General features: G+C 48.4%; 2 protein-coding genes across 2 annotated transcripts; both read left to right on the top strand.

The window, feature by feature from the left end:
* Positions 1-1,623: 1,623 nt before the first annotated feature.
* LOC123187425 (RINT1-like protein MAG2L) lies at positions 1,624-5,913 on the top strand. Its single transcript, XM_044599294.1, has 4 exons — positions 1,624-1,942; positions 2,054-2,161; positions 2,987-3,099; positions 3,227-5,913. The coding sequence occupies exons 1-4, from the start codon at positions 1,705-1,707 to the stop codon at positions 5,246-5,248; spliced, it is 2,481 nt and encodes an 826-aa protein (XP_044455229.1). The 5' UTR covers positions 1,624-1,704; the 3' UTR covers positions 5,249-5,913.
* Positions 5,914-9,004: 3,091 nt separating this feature from the next.
* On the top strand, positions 9,005-10,781 carry LOC123184682 (probable serine/threonine-protein kinase PBL18). The gene is made up of 2 exons (XM_044596765.1): positions 9,005-9,338; positions 9,455-10,781. The coding sequence occupies exons 1-2, from the start codon at positions 9,269-9,271 to the stop codon at positions 10,612-10,614; spliced, it is 1,230 nt and encodes a 409-aa protein (XP_044452700.1). The 5' UTR covers positions 9,005-9,268; the 3' UTR covers positions 10,615-10,781.
* Positions 10,782-18,503: the final 7,722 nt, after the last annotated feature.

Below are 18,503 nucleotides of genomic sequence, written 5' to 3' on the forward strand. Positions count from 1 at the left end.
GGATCTCACGGGAACAGAAGGTTGCGGTGGCCGAAAAGCATTTTCATGGCTCCCTTTGAGGTTTTTGGAATATATGTGAATTTATAGGACGAAGAGGTAGGTCAGTTGACTCTCGAGGGGGCCACAAGGCAGGGGGCGCCCCCCCTAGGGCACGCCCTCTACCCTTGCTGTTGCCTCGTAGGTCTTCTGACTTGGACTCCAAGTCCTACAGGTGTCTTCTGGTCCAAGAAAAATCATCACAAAGTTTTATTTCGTTTGGACTCCATCTGATATTCATTTTTCGCGAAACTCAAAAACAAAAAGAAAAAACAAAAACTGGCACTGGGCTCTAGGTTAATAAGTTAGTCTCAAAAATAATATAAAATAGCATATTAATGCATATAAAACATTCAAAACAGATAATATAATAGCATGGAACAATAAAAAATTATAGATACGTTGGAGACGTATCAGTAACCTCACCACCGCACCGAAGAGCTTATCAGATAGCAGGCATTGCATGCAGCCAAACAGCAGGCCTTGTGTTTGTGCGTACACAAGCATGCAACCAAATACCGTGCGCTAAGCTCGCCCCTAATGCATGAGAACTAAATGTGGACAACCAAAAAAGTTGCAGATGTTGGTTTAGAGGTTGCATTTGCTCACCCAACCTCATATGAGTCAGGCTTGAGCCAGCCAGGCCCGACCACTATGGCTACCAAACACGCCCTTTGTGTCTACCCTTTGCACTTCACGCTTGTGGGCGCCACTCTCTTCTTGAAGATGTCGTCAAGGTGCCCCTCTCCGTGTCAGGGTTCTGGGTGAAGACCCTTGTCCATTTTGGACTAGGCAGCGGCGAAACTTAGCGCCATTCTCCCTTCTGAGGGTGTTGTCGTGGACCTTAGGTGTTCTAGGGCATAGAGCGACATTGTACTCAAATCTTCACGTGTTCTCTTTCGGTAGCGTAGTCGCATGCGTCCTGCGTGATCCCGTTATCCTGGGAACAATTTTGTATGTGGACTACCCCACCACCTTATATCGTTCGGCCGTGTACTTTGATCGGTTGTTGCTTTATATATAAAATAGGGCGAACGCCTATTTCATGAATTGTTTATGAGTTGCAATATATGGCGCCAGGTAGATATCTTATGCTCCAAACTTAAGGTGACCCCATGCTACCACTTTTCGAAAAGTATATTTAGGTGTTTTGGAAAATTTCAAAAAATATCGTGAAGGTTCATAACACATGTGTCTAGGATATGTAAGAAAAATCCAAATCAAAATTTCAAATACCCACCAAGAAACAAAAAAAACAAATCCAGATGTGAATAGTGTCATTTTGGTTTTGTCTTTGACACTATTCATGTTGAAATTGTCTTTTTTTTCCCTGATGTGTACTTCGAATTTTGGTTTGAACTTTTTGCCGATCCTAGACACATGTCTTGTGAACATCCATAAACTTTTTTTGTAATATAATATTTTGAAACATCTAAATATTTTTTTTTTTTGGAAAAGTGGAGCATGGGAGCACCTGATGATATTTCTCCCATGTGATTTCTCAAAAAAAAGAAGATATTTCTCGCATGTGGCGTGGCGCCGTCCGGTGAGAGGCAAAACCGTTTTGCTTTTGCCGTCCCCCGCCGAGGCCACACCTCTCGAACTTCGATTTCTTTTCTCTGGCCCGAGCCTTCCCTCCCGAGTTCCGACCGACCGACCGACCGGCCCATGTCGACCCCGCGGCCGCAGCCCCCGGCGGCGACCCTGCGCGGCTTCCTCGACGCGCACTTCGCCTCCGCCGAGGACCTCACCGCCGCGCCGGCCCTCGCCGAGCTCCTGCGCCGCGAGTGCGCGGGGCTCGAGGCGTCCCTCCGCCGCCTCGAGGCGCAGCTCGCCTCCGGCTCCGCCTCCTGGCTCGCCCGCTCGGCCGAGGCCCGGTCGGGCCTCCGCCGCATCCGCTCCGGAGGTCCGCTCCCCTAAACTAAACCCTAGGGTTTTGCCCCTGTTCCGACTCATTCGGTTCCCTGTCGCGGATTTGGCTCGGGGTCTCAATGGGGGTTCCTTGTTCTGTTCGTAGGAGGAGACATCCCTGCCGGGGACCAAGGGGAAGCGAGCGCTCCGGGCGTGGAGCTGCCGGCGATCGTGCGGGAGATCGAGCGGATCGACACCATTCGTCTCTACGCGGGTGAGCGTTTGTTCCTCTCTTCGTGTCATGCTCTCCTAACTGTGAAGTTGCACGATCTGACTAATTGGGGATCCTACATTTCCCGAAGGGAATGTTTTAGATTTTTTTTGATATAATGAGGAATGTTTTAGATGATTAATCGTTTAGCTTTTCAGAAAACAGTAGCTGTGGGAAAAAATTAGATTGTGAGTGGTTTTACCTGTCAAATTTCGCTCTGAATCTGGTATGTTAGCCAGTTATGCTTGATTGGATCACAACTCACAAGTGGTTTTACCTGTCAAATTTCGCTCTGAATCTTGTATGTTAGCAAGTTATGCTTGATTGGATCACAACTCACAAGGGGGCATGTCAACAGTTTCTCTGTCCAAAGATAGTGCTTGCAATATGGTTTGCTCATACCTCACACTACTTTGATGACTTGATCTAACACCAAAAGGAATGCATTAATTCCCAACCGAACGTCCAACTGAGGGACTGACCATGTGAACTGAGGGGGCAATCCATGTAAAGCTCTTACTCAGTTGAGAAGTTCCTCGCCAAATAAACTAGTACCAGCATTCAGAATTTCCTGAATAAATGTCGTCTTCCACAGATCATAAAACTGGTTGTACCAGTTATAACAGTTTTAACTGCTTAAATTTGGTGTGATCAGTTTACCTTCCTGCAATGTGCATGACCACAAGTAATTTGTCCTTTTCTGCAAAAAGAGAACCTCTTTGGTGTGGTAGATGTCCCTATTGTATTATTATTTCTCCTTCCATGTCCTCCTAGTATGATGTAGGATTTTATAGTGCTTTCTATAACTTTGCTGTGCTGACATTCCAGAAGCTACTCTACAGTTGGAAGCTCTGGTTGGTAACCTAGAAGATGCAGCATATTCCATTGTTAGACAGGCCTCAAAGTTGAACCTGTCATCAGTACTTCGCCGGGCATCAAATGTAAGAACCTTTTGTCTTCCCTTTCTCCTTTCGCCGTTCTGGATGAAACTAATAATAGATTATGCTCATATAGGCCTCTCAGCAGTAATCCTTCATTAAGTGTTACTCTTTCTTTTCTGTAATGTAGGGGGTGGAACGGAAGCAAGAAAAGTTGCTCCAGGCTGTTGATGCTGTGAGAGATATTGAGCGAGAATTGGTAAGGATCAGCACAAGTAGGCCACAGTGGACAAATCTTATAGTGGCGGTTGATTCAAGAGTGGACAAGACTCTAGCCATTTTGAGGCCTCAAGCACTTACAGATTATCGAGCTCTACTTGCTGCACTAGGCTGGCCACCTTCCTTGTCTTCACCTGACATGGAGAAGGATAAGTACTCCCAAGTTCCAAATCCCCTTATCTTGATGAATGAGGCAAATAAAGAGAAGTATTCTGAAAGCTTTCTAGCACTGTGTGCTCTACAACATGTGCAAGCCAACCGTGAAGTGCGTCAATGCCAGATGCCAGCGGCAACTACTCCTAGCCTGTCAGATTCGAAGTACTTCGATAAAACTGCGTGCCTCGATAATGGACTTTGGGCAATTGATGAATTGGTCCACCCTATTGTGTCAAGGATGGAATATCATTTTTCTAAATGGTCTGAACAACCAGAGTTTATTTTTGCTCTTGTTTACAAGATAACAAAGGATTTCATGGATGGAGTGGATGATGTACTGCAGCCTTTGATTGACAAAGCAAGACTTGTGGGCTTAAGTGCCAAAGAATCTTGGGTAACTGGAATGGTAAAAATGCTTCTAGGATACCTTGAGACGCAAATTTTCCCACCCCTTGTCACCGCTTATCATCGTACTGATGACAAACTTGAAGTACATTCATCTTGGATGCATTTGAATGACCAGATGATTACTTTTGATAAAAGGATGCAGCTGCTTGCAGATTCAGGAATTCAGAAAGTTGCATTGGTTTCTGAAGGGCTCTCAAGGTCATTATCTGTCTTTTCAATATACGTTGGACATTCTGATTGGCTTCGGATATGGGCTGATATAGAGCTTAATTCTGCACAGAATAAGCTCAAATCTGAATTAGAGGATGAGGCAAGTTGGTTATGTAGTATTGATCCTCAGGATGAGCTTGGTCACCAGGAAACCACTGCTAGATTTCTTCTGTCTACGAGAGAAGATTACAAAGCTCCACCTGTTTCTGAATTTGTCGTCAAAACTGCATCAACGATGATTGAAAGAAGTCATGCTCTGCCAACTAAGGGGACGAAGATCCAGTATTGCAGATCCACTTCAGTCCAGTTCTTGAATGACTTCTTTGTTTTGTTGCATGAGGGATGTGAGGCATTGCAGTTGCCAAATACAGCTTTACAAGATGAGTCTCTGTTGAAAGCTTCCTATGCAATTAATGCAGCTAGATATTGTGAATATGTTGTTCGGGAATGGGGTGAAGATACCGCCTTCATGGAGCTGGGTGCGCATGGGAATTATGTTGATGGAAACCAAGAACAAATCCACAAACACAGTGCCCAACGTCAGTGTTCTTTCTTTGCAGACGAGATTGCCTTTTTGGTTAAGCTAGGGACTGATTTTCTGGAACAGATCATGTCCTCCATCCTGATTGAGTTTGAAGACCTGTCCTGGGACTACGTCCAAAGCATTGGATCATCAAATGAACAAAACCAACCAGATGATCAGGTTCCTGATGAAGAAAACCTAGAGGTATTGCCTGGATTCGTCGCCAGCCTAGAAGTCCTGAGAGAGCGAACCACGAAGCTGAAGCTGTATCTCAACTCCAAGGATTTCCTTGACCTGTGGAGGAGCATAGCAGAAGGTCTCGACTACTTCGTGTACAGCAGCATACGGTGGGGCCAAGTGAAGTTCTCTGACCCCGCAGTCGTGCAGCTGAGAGTCGATACCAAGGCCCTCCTCCGCATCTTCAGGCCCTACTGTTCCAGACCTGAGGCCTTCTTCCCGTTTGTAACCGACTCTCTGAAGCTGCTGACCATGCGAGAGACAGACGCCCAGTACTTTCTGGAAGCGCTCAAGAAGGGGAAGGACAACGGCAAGTCTGGCCTGAGGCAGCATGGGTTGCACCATGTGGATGCTAGCCAGGCCGTGAAAGTCCTGAGAAGCAGGAAGTCTGGTGGATAATCTTGTTAGTATAACACGTTGCTGAGACCTGTAGGTGACAGACAAGAAAGAAGCTGATCTTGCCGTGCCGGTGCAGACTGTCCCGATGTCCTCCTTCCAGGAAGCATAATGGGAACCCTACCCTGATGACCGACTTGACTGACAACACAACACCACCATCTTCTTCTGCAGAAAAAGATGTACACAGACTAAAGCGTGCTGCATTTCAAGATCAACCTGTGCCCGCACCCTGCTTCCAGGAAGCTGATGATAAAGGAGGAGGCAAACAACTTTCTTACGTGCTACTCACTGGATTGACATGACGACGTCTGTGACAAATTGGAGGTAATGACAACACGACCGGGTGACAGATTTCCGCCATCTGTCGGCGTACTATCCTGCTTCCTGCTTTGACTGACCTGATCACGGTCAATCTAAGCACGTCGTCGTCGTCGTCATCGTGATCGTGGCGCACCGCAAACATAGATTGAATTATTCAGACGCCTACGTCACTGATGAAGATTTCGTCAGCTTACTTACTTTCTCTGGCTATACAGCCCAAAAAAGTCAGAGCCATGTAGGACGGTTCCGTTGGCTGTTGCGTCGTGTATTCATCAGATCCGACGAAATTAGGACCATATCTAATCGGTGGATTGTTTTATGGTATTTGATTCGTTGTCCTGTCATCCAGTGGGTAGACCAGTTCAACCGCTTACGTCTGCTCCGTTTGTTGAGAATTCACGAATCGGCATATAAAACTGCATGCAGGTCCATCATCGGATCGCCTCGCCGGCTTGACTTCCATTCAATTTTCGCTGTATGCGTGATGCGTCGATAGGGGGGCAAATAGAGGTCAATGTGTGTAATGGGGGTGAGCTGTGCACAGGCGGAGCCATTGACGGTATCCAAATGGCGACTGTTTGGAGCAGACGCCGTAGAACGTACGAAGTGTACAAATACTAGTGGTAGTCAATCCTAAGAGATGTCACTTGAACCACGGTGATACTGTCCGCTTTTCACACATGCCCGGTTCTTAATTGCCATGGAACCAACTTCTGCAATATGCACCAGCTTCGGCAATTCCAGGTTTTTCTTCTTCCACCGCCCTCTCTGTTTCTTTAGCTTCATTGATCAGGACCGTCCTACGAAAATATGTACGAATTGTGAGAACATCGGAATGTTATAGGGTTTCAAAAATGTATGAATAGTAAATGTAAGACGCTTTGGCAGGAATGAAGGGAGTACATAGGAATATTATAGGGTTGCATGCGCAGAACAGAGGTTAGTGGAAACACGAGAATTTTGTAGAATCCAGTGTTTAATCTGCAAGAATACGAAAAAACACTTTAATCATAAAAGCATAGTCAAACCAAGATAAAACATATGAAAAAGTAAGCTTAGTTTGTTGTTATCTAATTTGTGACCTTTGCCTTGTTCTTACTGCATTTCCCCGGAACACGCACAAGTCATGTTTGTCATTTGTATTAAGATCTAAAAAGAGCATTTACAAGAGTATGTAAAATAGCCATCGAAGAAAAATAGAAGTTTGAGTGGATTGTATTTTTTTTCTTGTGAAACTCAAAGCAAAGAAGAAAATCTCAATTTTTATATAATCAATTTCTTTGAACCAAATAGATAAATTGTGTCACCAATTTTTTCCCTATGTCTATGTTTTTTCTCCATTTCCCTATGAAACATATAGGCCCTTACAATTCAAGGATGACCCGCACATGAATACACATAACTGCAAATGAATTGGATTTGTGTTAATATGCTTATGTCTTAGTTGACTGACAAATCGGTTTTGTTAAAAAAAAATCTAGTGAAAAGGCTAAAAAATATTCTAGTGAAGAAGGGAAAAAATAGTATAAATCTAGTGAAAAAATATAATCTCACTAATTGAGAATTAACTAATTGCCGGTCCATTTTACAATTTACAAATATATTCGTACACATAAACTTGTAGATTCATTATTGTATCGCCTCGGTCGTCCTCAATGCGTGATGTGTTAGGAAAATGAAGAAGAGGTCAGTGTATGGCGGTGAGCTGTACGCAGGCAAGCCATTGACGGTATCCAAATGTCAATAGTCAGACACCGTAGAACGTACGAAATATCATTTGAAATGTTAACTAACAAGAGCGCCATATCCAAACACTAGTAGAAAAAACTCAATGTGAGATGGCCATCCTGCCCATGCTGATTCTTGTCTGTTGGGAAATTTGGCACGAAAGAAATTGCTGCACATTCAGAGGAAAAGAAGCCAATGGAGAGGATGTCATCAAGAAAATCAGGCTAAGCATAGAGCTATGGCGTTTTGGCCGGAGCAAAGTGTTTTGAGCACCCCTTTGGGACAAGTGATGCGAGAGATTAGCCTAGGGTAGAGCCTATGGACATTCTTCCTCTCTTTCTTGAACTCTTTCATCCACCCGATCACTTGATCAACCTTGTTTCCGCTCTCCTCTGCTAAATCAATGAAATGCCAGCAGCTTGCTGGGTCTTTCAAAAGAAAAAAAGATGGATCCCGCGAGATGTCACGTGAACCACAACAATACCGTCCGCCTCACACTTGTTCGCTCTTGTCCTTCCGGGTACCAATTTGCCATGGAAGCATGAGGGACACCAACTTATCATTCCAGGTTTCCTTTTCTTTTTCTTTTTGGGTTCTTCGCTGTGGAGGGTTTCGAAAATGTACGAATAGTGAAACCACACGAATATTATAGGGTTGCATGTGCAAAACAGAGATTTGTGAAAACACGAGCATTTTACAGAACTGAGGGTTTGATTAGCAGGAATATGGCGAACACTTTATAATCCTAAAAAAGCATGCTCAACACTCAAATCAACTTTAAAGCATATGCAAAAGGTAAAGGTAGGTTGTCATTGTGCAACTTATGAACTTTGCCATGGCCGTAGTGCATAGAAATGCCAAAATAGAAGATTGAATGGATCGTAAAATTTCTTTTTTTCTGAAAGTAAAACCAAAGAAAAAATCATCCTCTTTTGTATATGCCTTTTTTTCTGAATCAAATGGATACATTGTTCCACCAAAGCCAAATTTCCTGTTTTTTATGATTTACCTCCATTTCTCTATGAATCAAAGAGGCCTTACCATCCCGTGATGACGCAGGCGTGGGTACATGTGGCCGAGAATACGATGGCTTGCGCACATGTATTCTTACTTCTTAGTTGACTGAGAACTCGAACTTGATTTTTCAAATTTGCAAATTAACTAATTGCGAGTTGATTTACAAGTTTATTCATACATTTATATAAAAACCTCGCATATTCCCCGCAAAATAATAATAAATAGTTTTTTGAGAGAAAAATAATAATAATAGTAATCGAAAAGCCTGTAACAATCTAAAAACGTGCTCACGCATGTTGTAATGATTTGTCCATCCAGTCTATTATGAAAGAATGTTTGTTCTCATAGCTTGAGGACATGGGAAATCAACATTGGGATTTTGACGCAAAACAAATTTCGAAGCAACCGTAATTTGTTGCAGGTTCCTTTCTCCTTCCCCCGGACAATTTTCTCCCCATGCCACTTACCTTTCCACGCCCCAAAAGGCGAAACCCTCCCAAAACTGCTAACTTGGAGACGTGGACAGGCCTTTGACAGCAGCTAGCGGAACACAACAAAAATACGTACGTACGCCATGGTTTCTAGCGGTGGAAATTATGAAATACATCTGGTATAAAATACCCTACACGTTTTAATCAAGACAAGAGGCTGGAAATCGACGTGTAGGGCGGCTCGTGCTTGACTCCGTGGAGAAGGCAGGCGGGCGTGGCCGTGGTCAGTCAACGGAGTGATCGATCCAAGCAAGCTGCTGCCGGTGCTGCCGCATATCACTCTCGAGAAGTCATCAGAGGCGCCAACCCAACGAGCCTGTCCGGTCGCTTCCCCCCCTCCCTATATCCTTCTTCCTCTTCTTCCACCTCCGTACTGTGACTTGTTACTCCATTTGGATCAATCGGCCGGAGCTCTGCGCCACCTAGCCGGGGAGCAGAGCGGATAAGCTAAGCTTCGGCGGGCATGGGGAACTTTTGCGTGTGCATGGGCGGCTCCGCCAAGTGCGCCAGCGCCTCCACTCCCTTCCAATCAAGTAAGCCGCTCGCCGCCGTCCTCGATATCTTTGTTTCTTGATTTTTCTTTTGTTGAGAGATCATCGATCAAGGGAGGGAATTAATCGTGTGGATGCGTGGATTGTGTTTCGTTCAGAGGTGAACCCGAGGAGCAGCACCTCCAACTCAAACTCCAAGGCGTCGCGCCGGAGCAGCTCCGGCCCGGAGAAGCCGCCGCAGCCGGCGGAGGCGCCGACGGCGGCGGGGGAGGCGCAGGCGGTGCCGCCGGCGTCGCTCAAGTCGTTCACCATGGCGGACCTGCGGGCGGCCACCAAGAACTTCGGCTCCACGTCCTACCTGGGGGAGGGCGGGTTCGGGTGCGTATACAAGGGGTGGATCGACGAGACCACGCTCGCCCCCGCCAGGCCCGGCGCCACCAACGCCATGATGGTGGCCATCAAGAAGCTCAAGAAGGAGAGCTTCCAGGGCCACCGGGAGTGGCTCACCGAGGTCACCTACCTCGGCGACCTCCACCACGACAACCTCGTCAAGCTGGTGGGCTACTGCTCCGACGCCGACAGCAACAAGCTGCTGGTGTACGAGTACATGCCGCGCGGCAGCCTCGAGAACCACCTCTTCCGGCGGGGCAGCCAGCCGCCGCTGCCGTGGTCCACGCGCGTGTCCGTCGCCGTCGACGTCGCCCGCGGGCTCGCCTTCCTCCACTCCCGCGACGTCATCTTCCGGGACCTCAAGTCCTCCAACGTGCTCCTCGGCCCCGACCACCGCGCCAAGCTCTCCGACTTCGGCCTCGCCCGCGCCGGCCCCACCGGCGGCAAGAGCCACGTCTCCACCCGCGTCGTCGGCACGCGCGGCTACGCCGCGCCCGAGTACGTCGCCACCGGCCACCTCTCGGCCAAGAGCGACGTCTACGGCTTCGGCGTGGTGCTCCTGGAGCTGATGACCGGGCGGCGCGCGCTGGACGAGGCCCGCGGGGTGGCGTCGGAGCTGCTGGTGGACTGGGCGATGCCGATGCTGCAAGGGGAGCGGCGCAAGGTGATACGGGTCATGGACACCAGGCTCGGCGGGCAGTACCCTAAGAGGCAGGCGCAGGACATGGCCGCGCTCGCGCTCCGCTGCCTGCAGAACGACCCCAAGTCCCGCCCCTCCATGGCCGACGACGTCCTCCCCTCCCTCGAGCTCCTGCTGCAGCCAAGCGCCGCCAAGTCCTCCTCCTCCTCCTCGACAACGACGTCATCCAGATCGCCGGCCGCGTCGGCGGCACCGGTGCACAGAGGCCACCGTCGAAACAAAGCCTAGCTAGCTAGGAGACTCGGTTCATTTAATTACTGTGTTCAATTAGTGTGTTCGTCTGTGCAGTAGAACAGAATTTGTAGATTGGAAATTGGACATCATTTTCTCTCTCGTTTCAGCCGTTTGGAATATTGGAGTATTATTATTATAGAAGTAGCTCCGGATTGCACAGAGATTGCTGACGGCGACTATCCATTGACTGGCTTGCAAGTTGCGTATTTTTATCAACGTTTACAGGTTAACTGACCTGTGAACACTTCCTAGCCCCATATACACCGTCAAAAAAAAATAAAATGATATACATACATGAATATAAATGTCGATGCACTAAACAAAAAGTTCATCTTGTGGTGCGCAAGAGGATCTGGACTGCCGTTCGTTTTGCCAAACGCGGGCTTCCCCATAACGAGCGCTACGTCCTTTGCTCTGACGCGCTGAAGATGCTGACCACACGCCTCGGGTGCTCAATCTCTAAGATCGCTCGGCGGCCGGGTCGATCTCCCTCGCCATTAACAAGCTGACTGGTATGGTTGTCTTGGTCCATCTGGAAAGAACACAGCGCAAAGTGTTTAAGAATAGGTTCAATTAGCTCGATCTTGGTATACACTTTGGTTTTCTCTTCTTCTGTTATGATCACATGCAACTCGCCTACATGATTCCACAAAAGTTCATCTTATATTTGAAAGAAGTCCCTGAGGGAGTCCTGGATTAGGGGGCCTTCGGACAGCCGGACTATCTTCGTTGGTCGGACTGTTAGACCATGAAGATACAAGATTGAAGACTTCGTCTCGTGTTCGGATGGGACTCTACTTGGCGTGGAAGGCAAGCTAGGTAGTACGGATATGGATATCTCCTCCTTTGTAACCGACCTTGTGTAACCCTAACCCTTTCCGGTGTCTATATAAACCGAAGGGTTTTAGTCCGTAGGACAACAGCCATAACATACAATCATACCATAGGCTACCTTCTAGGGTTTAGTCTCTCTAATCTCGTGGTAGATCTACTCGTGTACTATTCATATCATCAATATTAATCAAGCAAGACGTAGGGTTTTACCTCCATCAAGAGGGCCCCACCCTGGGTAAAACATCGTGTCCCCTGCCTCCTGTTATCATCCGGCCTAGACGGACAGTTCGAGACCCCCTACCCGAGATCCGCCGGTTTTGACACTGACATTGGTGCTTTCATTGAGAGTTCCTCTGTGTCGTCGCCGTTAGGCTTAATGGCTCCTACTATCATCGATAGCGATGCGGTCCAGGGTGAGACTTTTTTCGCCGGACAGATCTTCGTATTCGGCGGCTTTGCACTGCGGGCTAATTCGCTTGGCCATCTGGAGCAGATTGAAAGCTACGCCCCTGACCATCAGGTCAGATTTGGAAGTTTGAACTACACGGCCGACATCCGCGGAGACTTGATCTTCGACGGATTCGAGCCACATCCGGGCGCGCCGCACTATCGCGATGGGTATGACCTAGCTCTGCCGCCGAACAGTACTCTAGAGGCCGTCCCGCATCAGCTCCGACCCTTAGCTCGGAGCCAACTGCGCCAATTGAGGACGGGTGGCTAGACACCGACTCAGGGGCTGCAGTCTCGACGGCGATTGAGCCAAACACCAGCATAATCCTCTGCGCAGCCCGTGGCTCCAAGGTGCCGGACCCTTTTCCGGACTCCGAACCATCCGCGCCCCTGCCAATCGAATCCGATTGGGCGCTGATCATGGAATTCACCGCCGCGGATATCTTTCAACACTCGCCCTTCGGTGACATTCTGAATTCACTAAGGTCTCTCTCTTTGTCAGGAGAGCCCTGGCCGGATTATGACCAACAGGATTGGGATGCGGACGACGAAGAAATTCGACGCCCACCCACCACCCACTTAATAGCCACTGTCGATGACTCAACCGACATGCTCGACTTCGACTCCGAAGACATCGACGGTATGGACGATGATGCGGGAGGCGAAGAGGAACCACCGCTCACAGGGCGCTGGACGTCCACTTCATCATATGACGTATACATGGTGGACACATCAAAAGAAGACGACGAGGAGGAACGGAAGGACGCACCGAAGGCTTGTTCCCTCGAGAAGCAGTCAAAGCGGCGGCGCAAGCGCCGCCCCAAATCCCGCTTCGGCAGAAATAACGATCATACAGACCCAGCGTTGGAGCAGGGCGAACCACTGCCGGACCACGGCAATACGGAGAATCAAACCGAACAAACCAATTCTGTCAAAAATAATAGTCCGGACGACATAACGCCGGACAGGCACCCGGAGCAGCAGAGTGCTCGTCAAAGGCTTGTTGCCACCGCGAGGAGTCTGAAAAAGCAGAAACAAAGGCTCAAGGTTGTGCATGACACACTCCAAATCAGATAGAGTAAAGTACTCAACACAGCAGCGAAGTACGGCAACAATCGCCCCACCAAGAGCTACCCAAAGCGGAAGTTGCTACCTGAATTCGATGAGGAGGCCTCAGACCCCCCACAACCAAAAATCAAAACAGCCATCTGGCCGGATAGACGACCTCATGGCCAACATAGAGCGGCAAACAATGCCACTCACAAGACAATACGCGATCCACGCGAGTGCTCGCACCAAAAGGATGGCGCAACCAGATCCATCTATGGACCACGCAAGCGCGCCCCAGTATACGATGTAACACAACAAACATCCGAACAACGTGGTACACCCAGATCCAGGGGTGCCGCACACCCCCTATGTTTCATCGATGAGGTGCTGGACCATGAATTTCCAGAGGAATTCAAACCCATAAACATAGAGGCATACGGCGGAACAATAGACCCTGGGGTCTGGATCGAGGACTATATCCTCCACATCCATATGGCACGAGGAGATGATCTCCACGCCATCAAGTACTTACCCCTCAAGCTTAAAGGGCCAGCTCGTCACTGGCTTAAAGGCCTCCCCGAAAACTCCATTGGAAGCTGGGAAGAGCTCGAAGACGCTTTTCGGCAAATTTTCAAGGGACTTATGTCCGACCTCCGGACGCGGGCGATTTGAGTCATATAACTCAACGGCCCGGAGAGTCAGCCCGAAAACTTTGGAACAGGTTTCTTACTAAAAAAAACCAAATTTTTGATTGTCCGGATGCCGAAGCCTTGGCAGCTTTTAAGCATAGCGTCCGTGACGAATGGCTTGCCAGACACCTCGGCCAAGAAAAGCCGAGAACAATGGCAACATTAACAAGCCTTATGACCCGCTTTTACGCGGGTGAGGACAGCTGGCTAGTCAGATGCAGCACCAGCGACTCCAGTACATCTGGAGTTAGAGATGGAAACGGGAAATCACGGCGCAACAGCAATAACAAACGCCGGAATAAAGAAGACAACACGAAGAGCACGGCAGTAAATGCCGGATTCAAAAGCTCTCGGCCAGGTCAGCAAAAGCCGCCCTCTAAAGGCGCAAGAGATGAACTGTCCAGCCTAAACAAAATTCTGGACCAAATATGTCAGATCCATAGCACCCTTAGCAAACCCACTAATCATACCCACAGAGAATGTTGGGTCTTCAAGCAGTCCGGCAAGCTCAACATCGTACACAAGGGGGAGGATACACCAAGCGAAGATGAGGATGAGCCTCTCAAGCAAGACACTGGGGAACAAAAGATATTTCCACCAGAAGTCAAAACAGTAAACGTGTTACACGTGATCAAGGGAAGAAACAAAACGACACTCCCAGAAAAATATGCCCAAGGGCGTATCACCGCGGAGTCCTGCCACTGGTCGTCTCAACCGATCACTTTCAACCATCGTGATTACTCAGCAAGTATCCGGCGTGCAGGATGGGCCGCCCTGGTATTAGACCCAATAATTGACGGATACCACTTCACACGAGTCCTGATGGACGGTGGCAACAGTCTAAACCTGATATACCAGGATACAATCCGCGAAATGGGGATAGATCCAACAAAAATTTGCCATAGCAACACTACCTTTAAAGGAGTAACGCCAAGCCCAGGGGCTCATTGTACGGGCTCCCTGCTACTAAAGGTTATATTCGGCTTCCCTGATAACTTCCGTAGCGAACATTTAACCTTCCACATCGCTCCATTCCAAAGTGGCTATCAAGCACTACTCGGACGCGAAGCTTTCGCTTGCTTTAATGCAATACCGCACTACGCTTCCCTCACACTTAAGATGCCCGGCCCACGTGGCATCATTATAGTGAACGGAAGTATTAAGCAATCTTTGCGCGCCGAAGAGCGTGCGGCTGCCTTGGTAGCCACACACTAAAAACGGCCTCACCAAATAAAGCATTTAACAGGTCTTCAAGACCTCGGACACGGTTAGACGAGTCCGGCGCAGCTATATATAATTCATACCGGATCAATGGTCACACTCCTATTACAAATACAAGGGGCTCAACGCGCGCACACAAGTGGCAATTTTTACTCATCTTGAATTATACATGGTTTCTTTAAAAACTATCTTTTTGTACGACAACTTTTTCACCTAAGTTCCTCTCTTTCACAGATGATCATCGTGCTACACCCGTCCAGGATACGGCACAACGAAGACACAGGCGCAGATGTGCAGCAGGGACCCGCTCCAAGGATTCTTTTTAGATTAAGACCCTGCGTAAACCTTTTTTATTGTCTCTTGTTGATACATATCCACCGAATTCTTAGCATAGTTGAGAAGGATGCTGACGTCTTGGCATGTGGCCACGTCAGAATAATGCACGTACTTGGACACAAGGGGCTTCTTGCAAAGGGCACTATTTAGGCCCGGTTTATACCATAAAGACCGAATACTTTAGGGAGTGTTCGGCATCGCGAGTTTGGCCTTATATGCATCAGCTCTGAATCATTGTCTTTGGTCAAATGTTGGGTTTGCCCAGCTCATGTGTTTTGGTGCCTTACATTCCGCTTTATCGGCTAAGGTAGCACCAGGAGAACTACTGCGATTGTGCCCTGGTTCATCCGGACGAGCACCTCAGTAGAGAAAGTCGAAAACTGACTGTCATGATATAGCGTGAGACTGGTCAACCACTCGATGACCTATCGGAATGTTAGAATTCCTCCGCCTTAACGAAGGGTCGTTTTCCGGCCAGGCATGTACGCAACCCGTGATCGGGAGAGTGCGGAGCCACCAGGGGCTATCTAGTAGCCCCACTGTCAAACTCCTATGGCTAAGTGAAAGTGTTAAAGCATTATAGTCCGGTTGCCTCGCTCGCTACGCTATCACCTCCTTAATAGGACCAAGACGTTGGGTTAAGTGTGAACACGCATTTTTTGTGAGCACCTCCGCATTATATGCATGGGGGTTGAAGCCGACGGCTGCAATCTTTCAGGTTATACACATGTATACATAAACGGCCGCACAGGAGGCATCATACTACTTTCAGGCAAAAGTATAAACATAGCCTTATAAAAACTTTATAAAAGCATTATGTTTACAATGGGAATACATATCACTCAAACATAATATTCTTTGAGCACTGGGCCTCTATCAAACGAGAACCCTCGAGAACCTCCTCGAAATAATGCTCGGCAGCCACTCAGCCTATGGCCGAACCCTGTGCCGCAACAGTGGTAGCGTCCATCTCCGCCCAGTATGCTTTAACACGGGCAAGGGCCATCCGTGAGCCTTCTATGCACGCTGACATCTTCATCACATTAATACGCGGCACCGCACCAAGGAACTGCTGCACTAAGCTGAAATAGTTGTTCGACTTTGGCTTTTCCGGCCATAGCTGATCCATAACAGACCTCATGGCGAATCCGGACAACCTATTCAGTTCGACCCATTCGGCTAGCTGGCCAATCAATGAAAGCAGACGCTCTGGAACGTGGAATTGCGACCAGAACAGCTTGTCCACTTCACGATCTGTCTGACCTTGGAAGTACTTGGCCGCATCGGCAGCGCTCGCCGCCAAATCCATATACGCATCTGCCGAACTCCACAGCTGGTCCAGAGGGGCATGCCGTGGATCTCCAAACTTCCTTCGTAACATGAAGGGTTTCCCAGCCGCAATATCCCCAGCTTCTCGCAGCTCCTCCTTCTTTGCTCTCATAGCAGAACGGGTGTCTTTGTCCGCCACCGTGGCCTTCTCAAGGTCCGTTGCCTTCGCTCGGTTTTCTTCTTCAAGGACCCGGCAACGGTCGGCAGTGTCTTTTAATTCTATGGCCATCTTGGCCATCTTCTCTTGGCTCTCGCAATGTGCGGCCTTTTCGGCTTTCAACTCTTCGGCCGCCTTCAAAGCAGCGGCATTACTAATCCTCGCTTGTTCCTTGGCTCGGGCAAGTTCTGCCCGCAAGGTTTCCACGGTGGCAGCTGTTGGGGAACGTAGTAATTTCAAAAAAATTCCTACGCACACGCAAGATCATGGTGATGCATAGCAACGAGAGGGGAGAGTGTGATCTACGTACCCTTGTAGATCAACAACGGAAGCGTTTGGTTGATGTAGTCGTACGTCTCCACGGCCCGACCGATCAAGCACCGAAACTACAGCACCTCCGAGTTCTAGCACACGTTCAGCTCGATGACGATCCCCGGACTCCGATCTAGCAAAGTGTCGGGGAAGAGTTCCGTCAGCACGACGGCGTGGTGACGATCTTGATGTACTACTGTCGCAGGGCTTCGCCTAAGCACCTCTACAATATTATCGAGGACTATGGTGGCAGGGGGCGCCGCACACGGCTAAGAATATGATCACGTGGATCAACTTGTGTTTCTCTGGGGTGCCCCTGCCTCCGTATATAAAGGCTCAAGGGGGAGGGGGGTGCGGCCGGCCTAGAGGTGGCGCGCCAGGAGGAGTCCTACTCCCTCCGGGAGTAGGATTCCCCCCCCCCCCAAATCCTAGTTGGAATAGGATTCGCGGAGGGGGGAAAAGAGAAAGGGGGGCCGGCCCCCTCTCCTTGTCCTATTCGGACCAAGGGAGGGGAGGGGCGCGCGGCCCATCTTAGGCTGCCTCTTCTCTTTTCCACTAAGGCCCATATAGCTCCCGGGGGGTTCCGGTAACCTCCCGGTACTCCGGTAAAATCCCGATTTCACCCGGAACACTTCTGATATCCAAACATAGGCTTCCAATATATCAATCTTTATGTCTCGACCATTTCGAGACTCCTCATCATGTCCGTGATCACATCCGGGACTCCGAACAACCTTCGGTACATCAAAACGTATAAACTCATAATATAACTGTCATCGAAACCTTAAGCGTGCGAACCCTATGGGTTCGAGAACAATGTAGACATGACCGAGACATGTCTCCGGTCAATAACCAATAGCGGGACCTGGATGCCCATATTGGCTCCTACATATTCTACGAAGATCTTTATCGATCAGACCGCATAACAACATGCGTTGTTTCCTTTATCATTGGTATGTTACTTGCCCGAGATTCGATCGTCGGTATCCAATACCTAGTTCAATCTCGTTACCGGCAAGTCTCTTTACTCGTTCAATACATCATCTCGCAACTAACTCATTAGTTGCATTGCTTGCAAGGCTTAAGTGATGTGCATTACCGAGAGGGCCCAGAGATACCTCTCCGACGATCGGAGTGACAAACCCTAATCTCGAAATATGTCAACCCAACATGTACCTTTGGAGACACCTGTAGAGCACCTTTATAATCACCTAGTTACGTTGTGACGCTTGGTATCACACAAAGTGTTCCTCCGGCACACGGGAGTTACATAATCTCATAGTCATAGGAACATGTATAAGTCATGAAGAAAGCAATAGCAACATACTAAACGATCAGGTGCTAAGCTAATGGAATGAGTCATGTCAATCAGATCATTCAACTAATGATGTGATCCCGTTTAATCAAATGACAACTCTTTGTCCATGGTTAGGAAACATAACCATCTTTGATTAACGAGCTAGTCAAGTAGAGGCATACTAGTGACACTCTGTTTGTCTATGTGT

The sequence above is a fragment of the Triticum aestivum genome, chromosome 2A (genome assembly GCF_018294505.1).
Source record: "Triticum aestivum cultivar Chinese Spring chromosome 2A, IWGSC CS RefSeq v2.1, whole genome shotgun sequence".
Lineage (NCBI taxonomy): Eukaryota > Viridiplantae > Streptophyta > Magnoliopsida > Poales > Poaceae > Triticum > Triticum aestivum.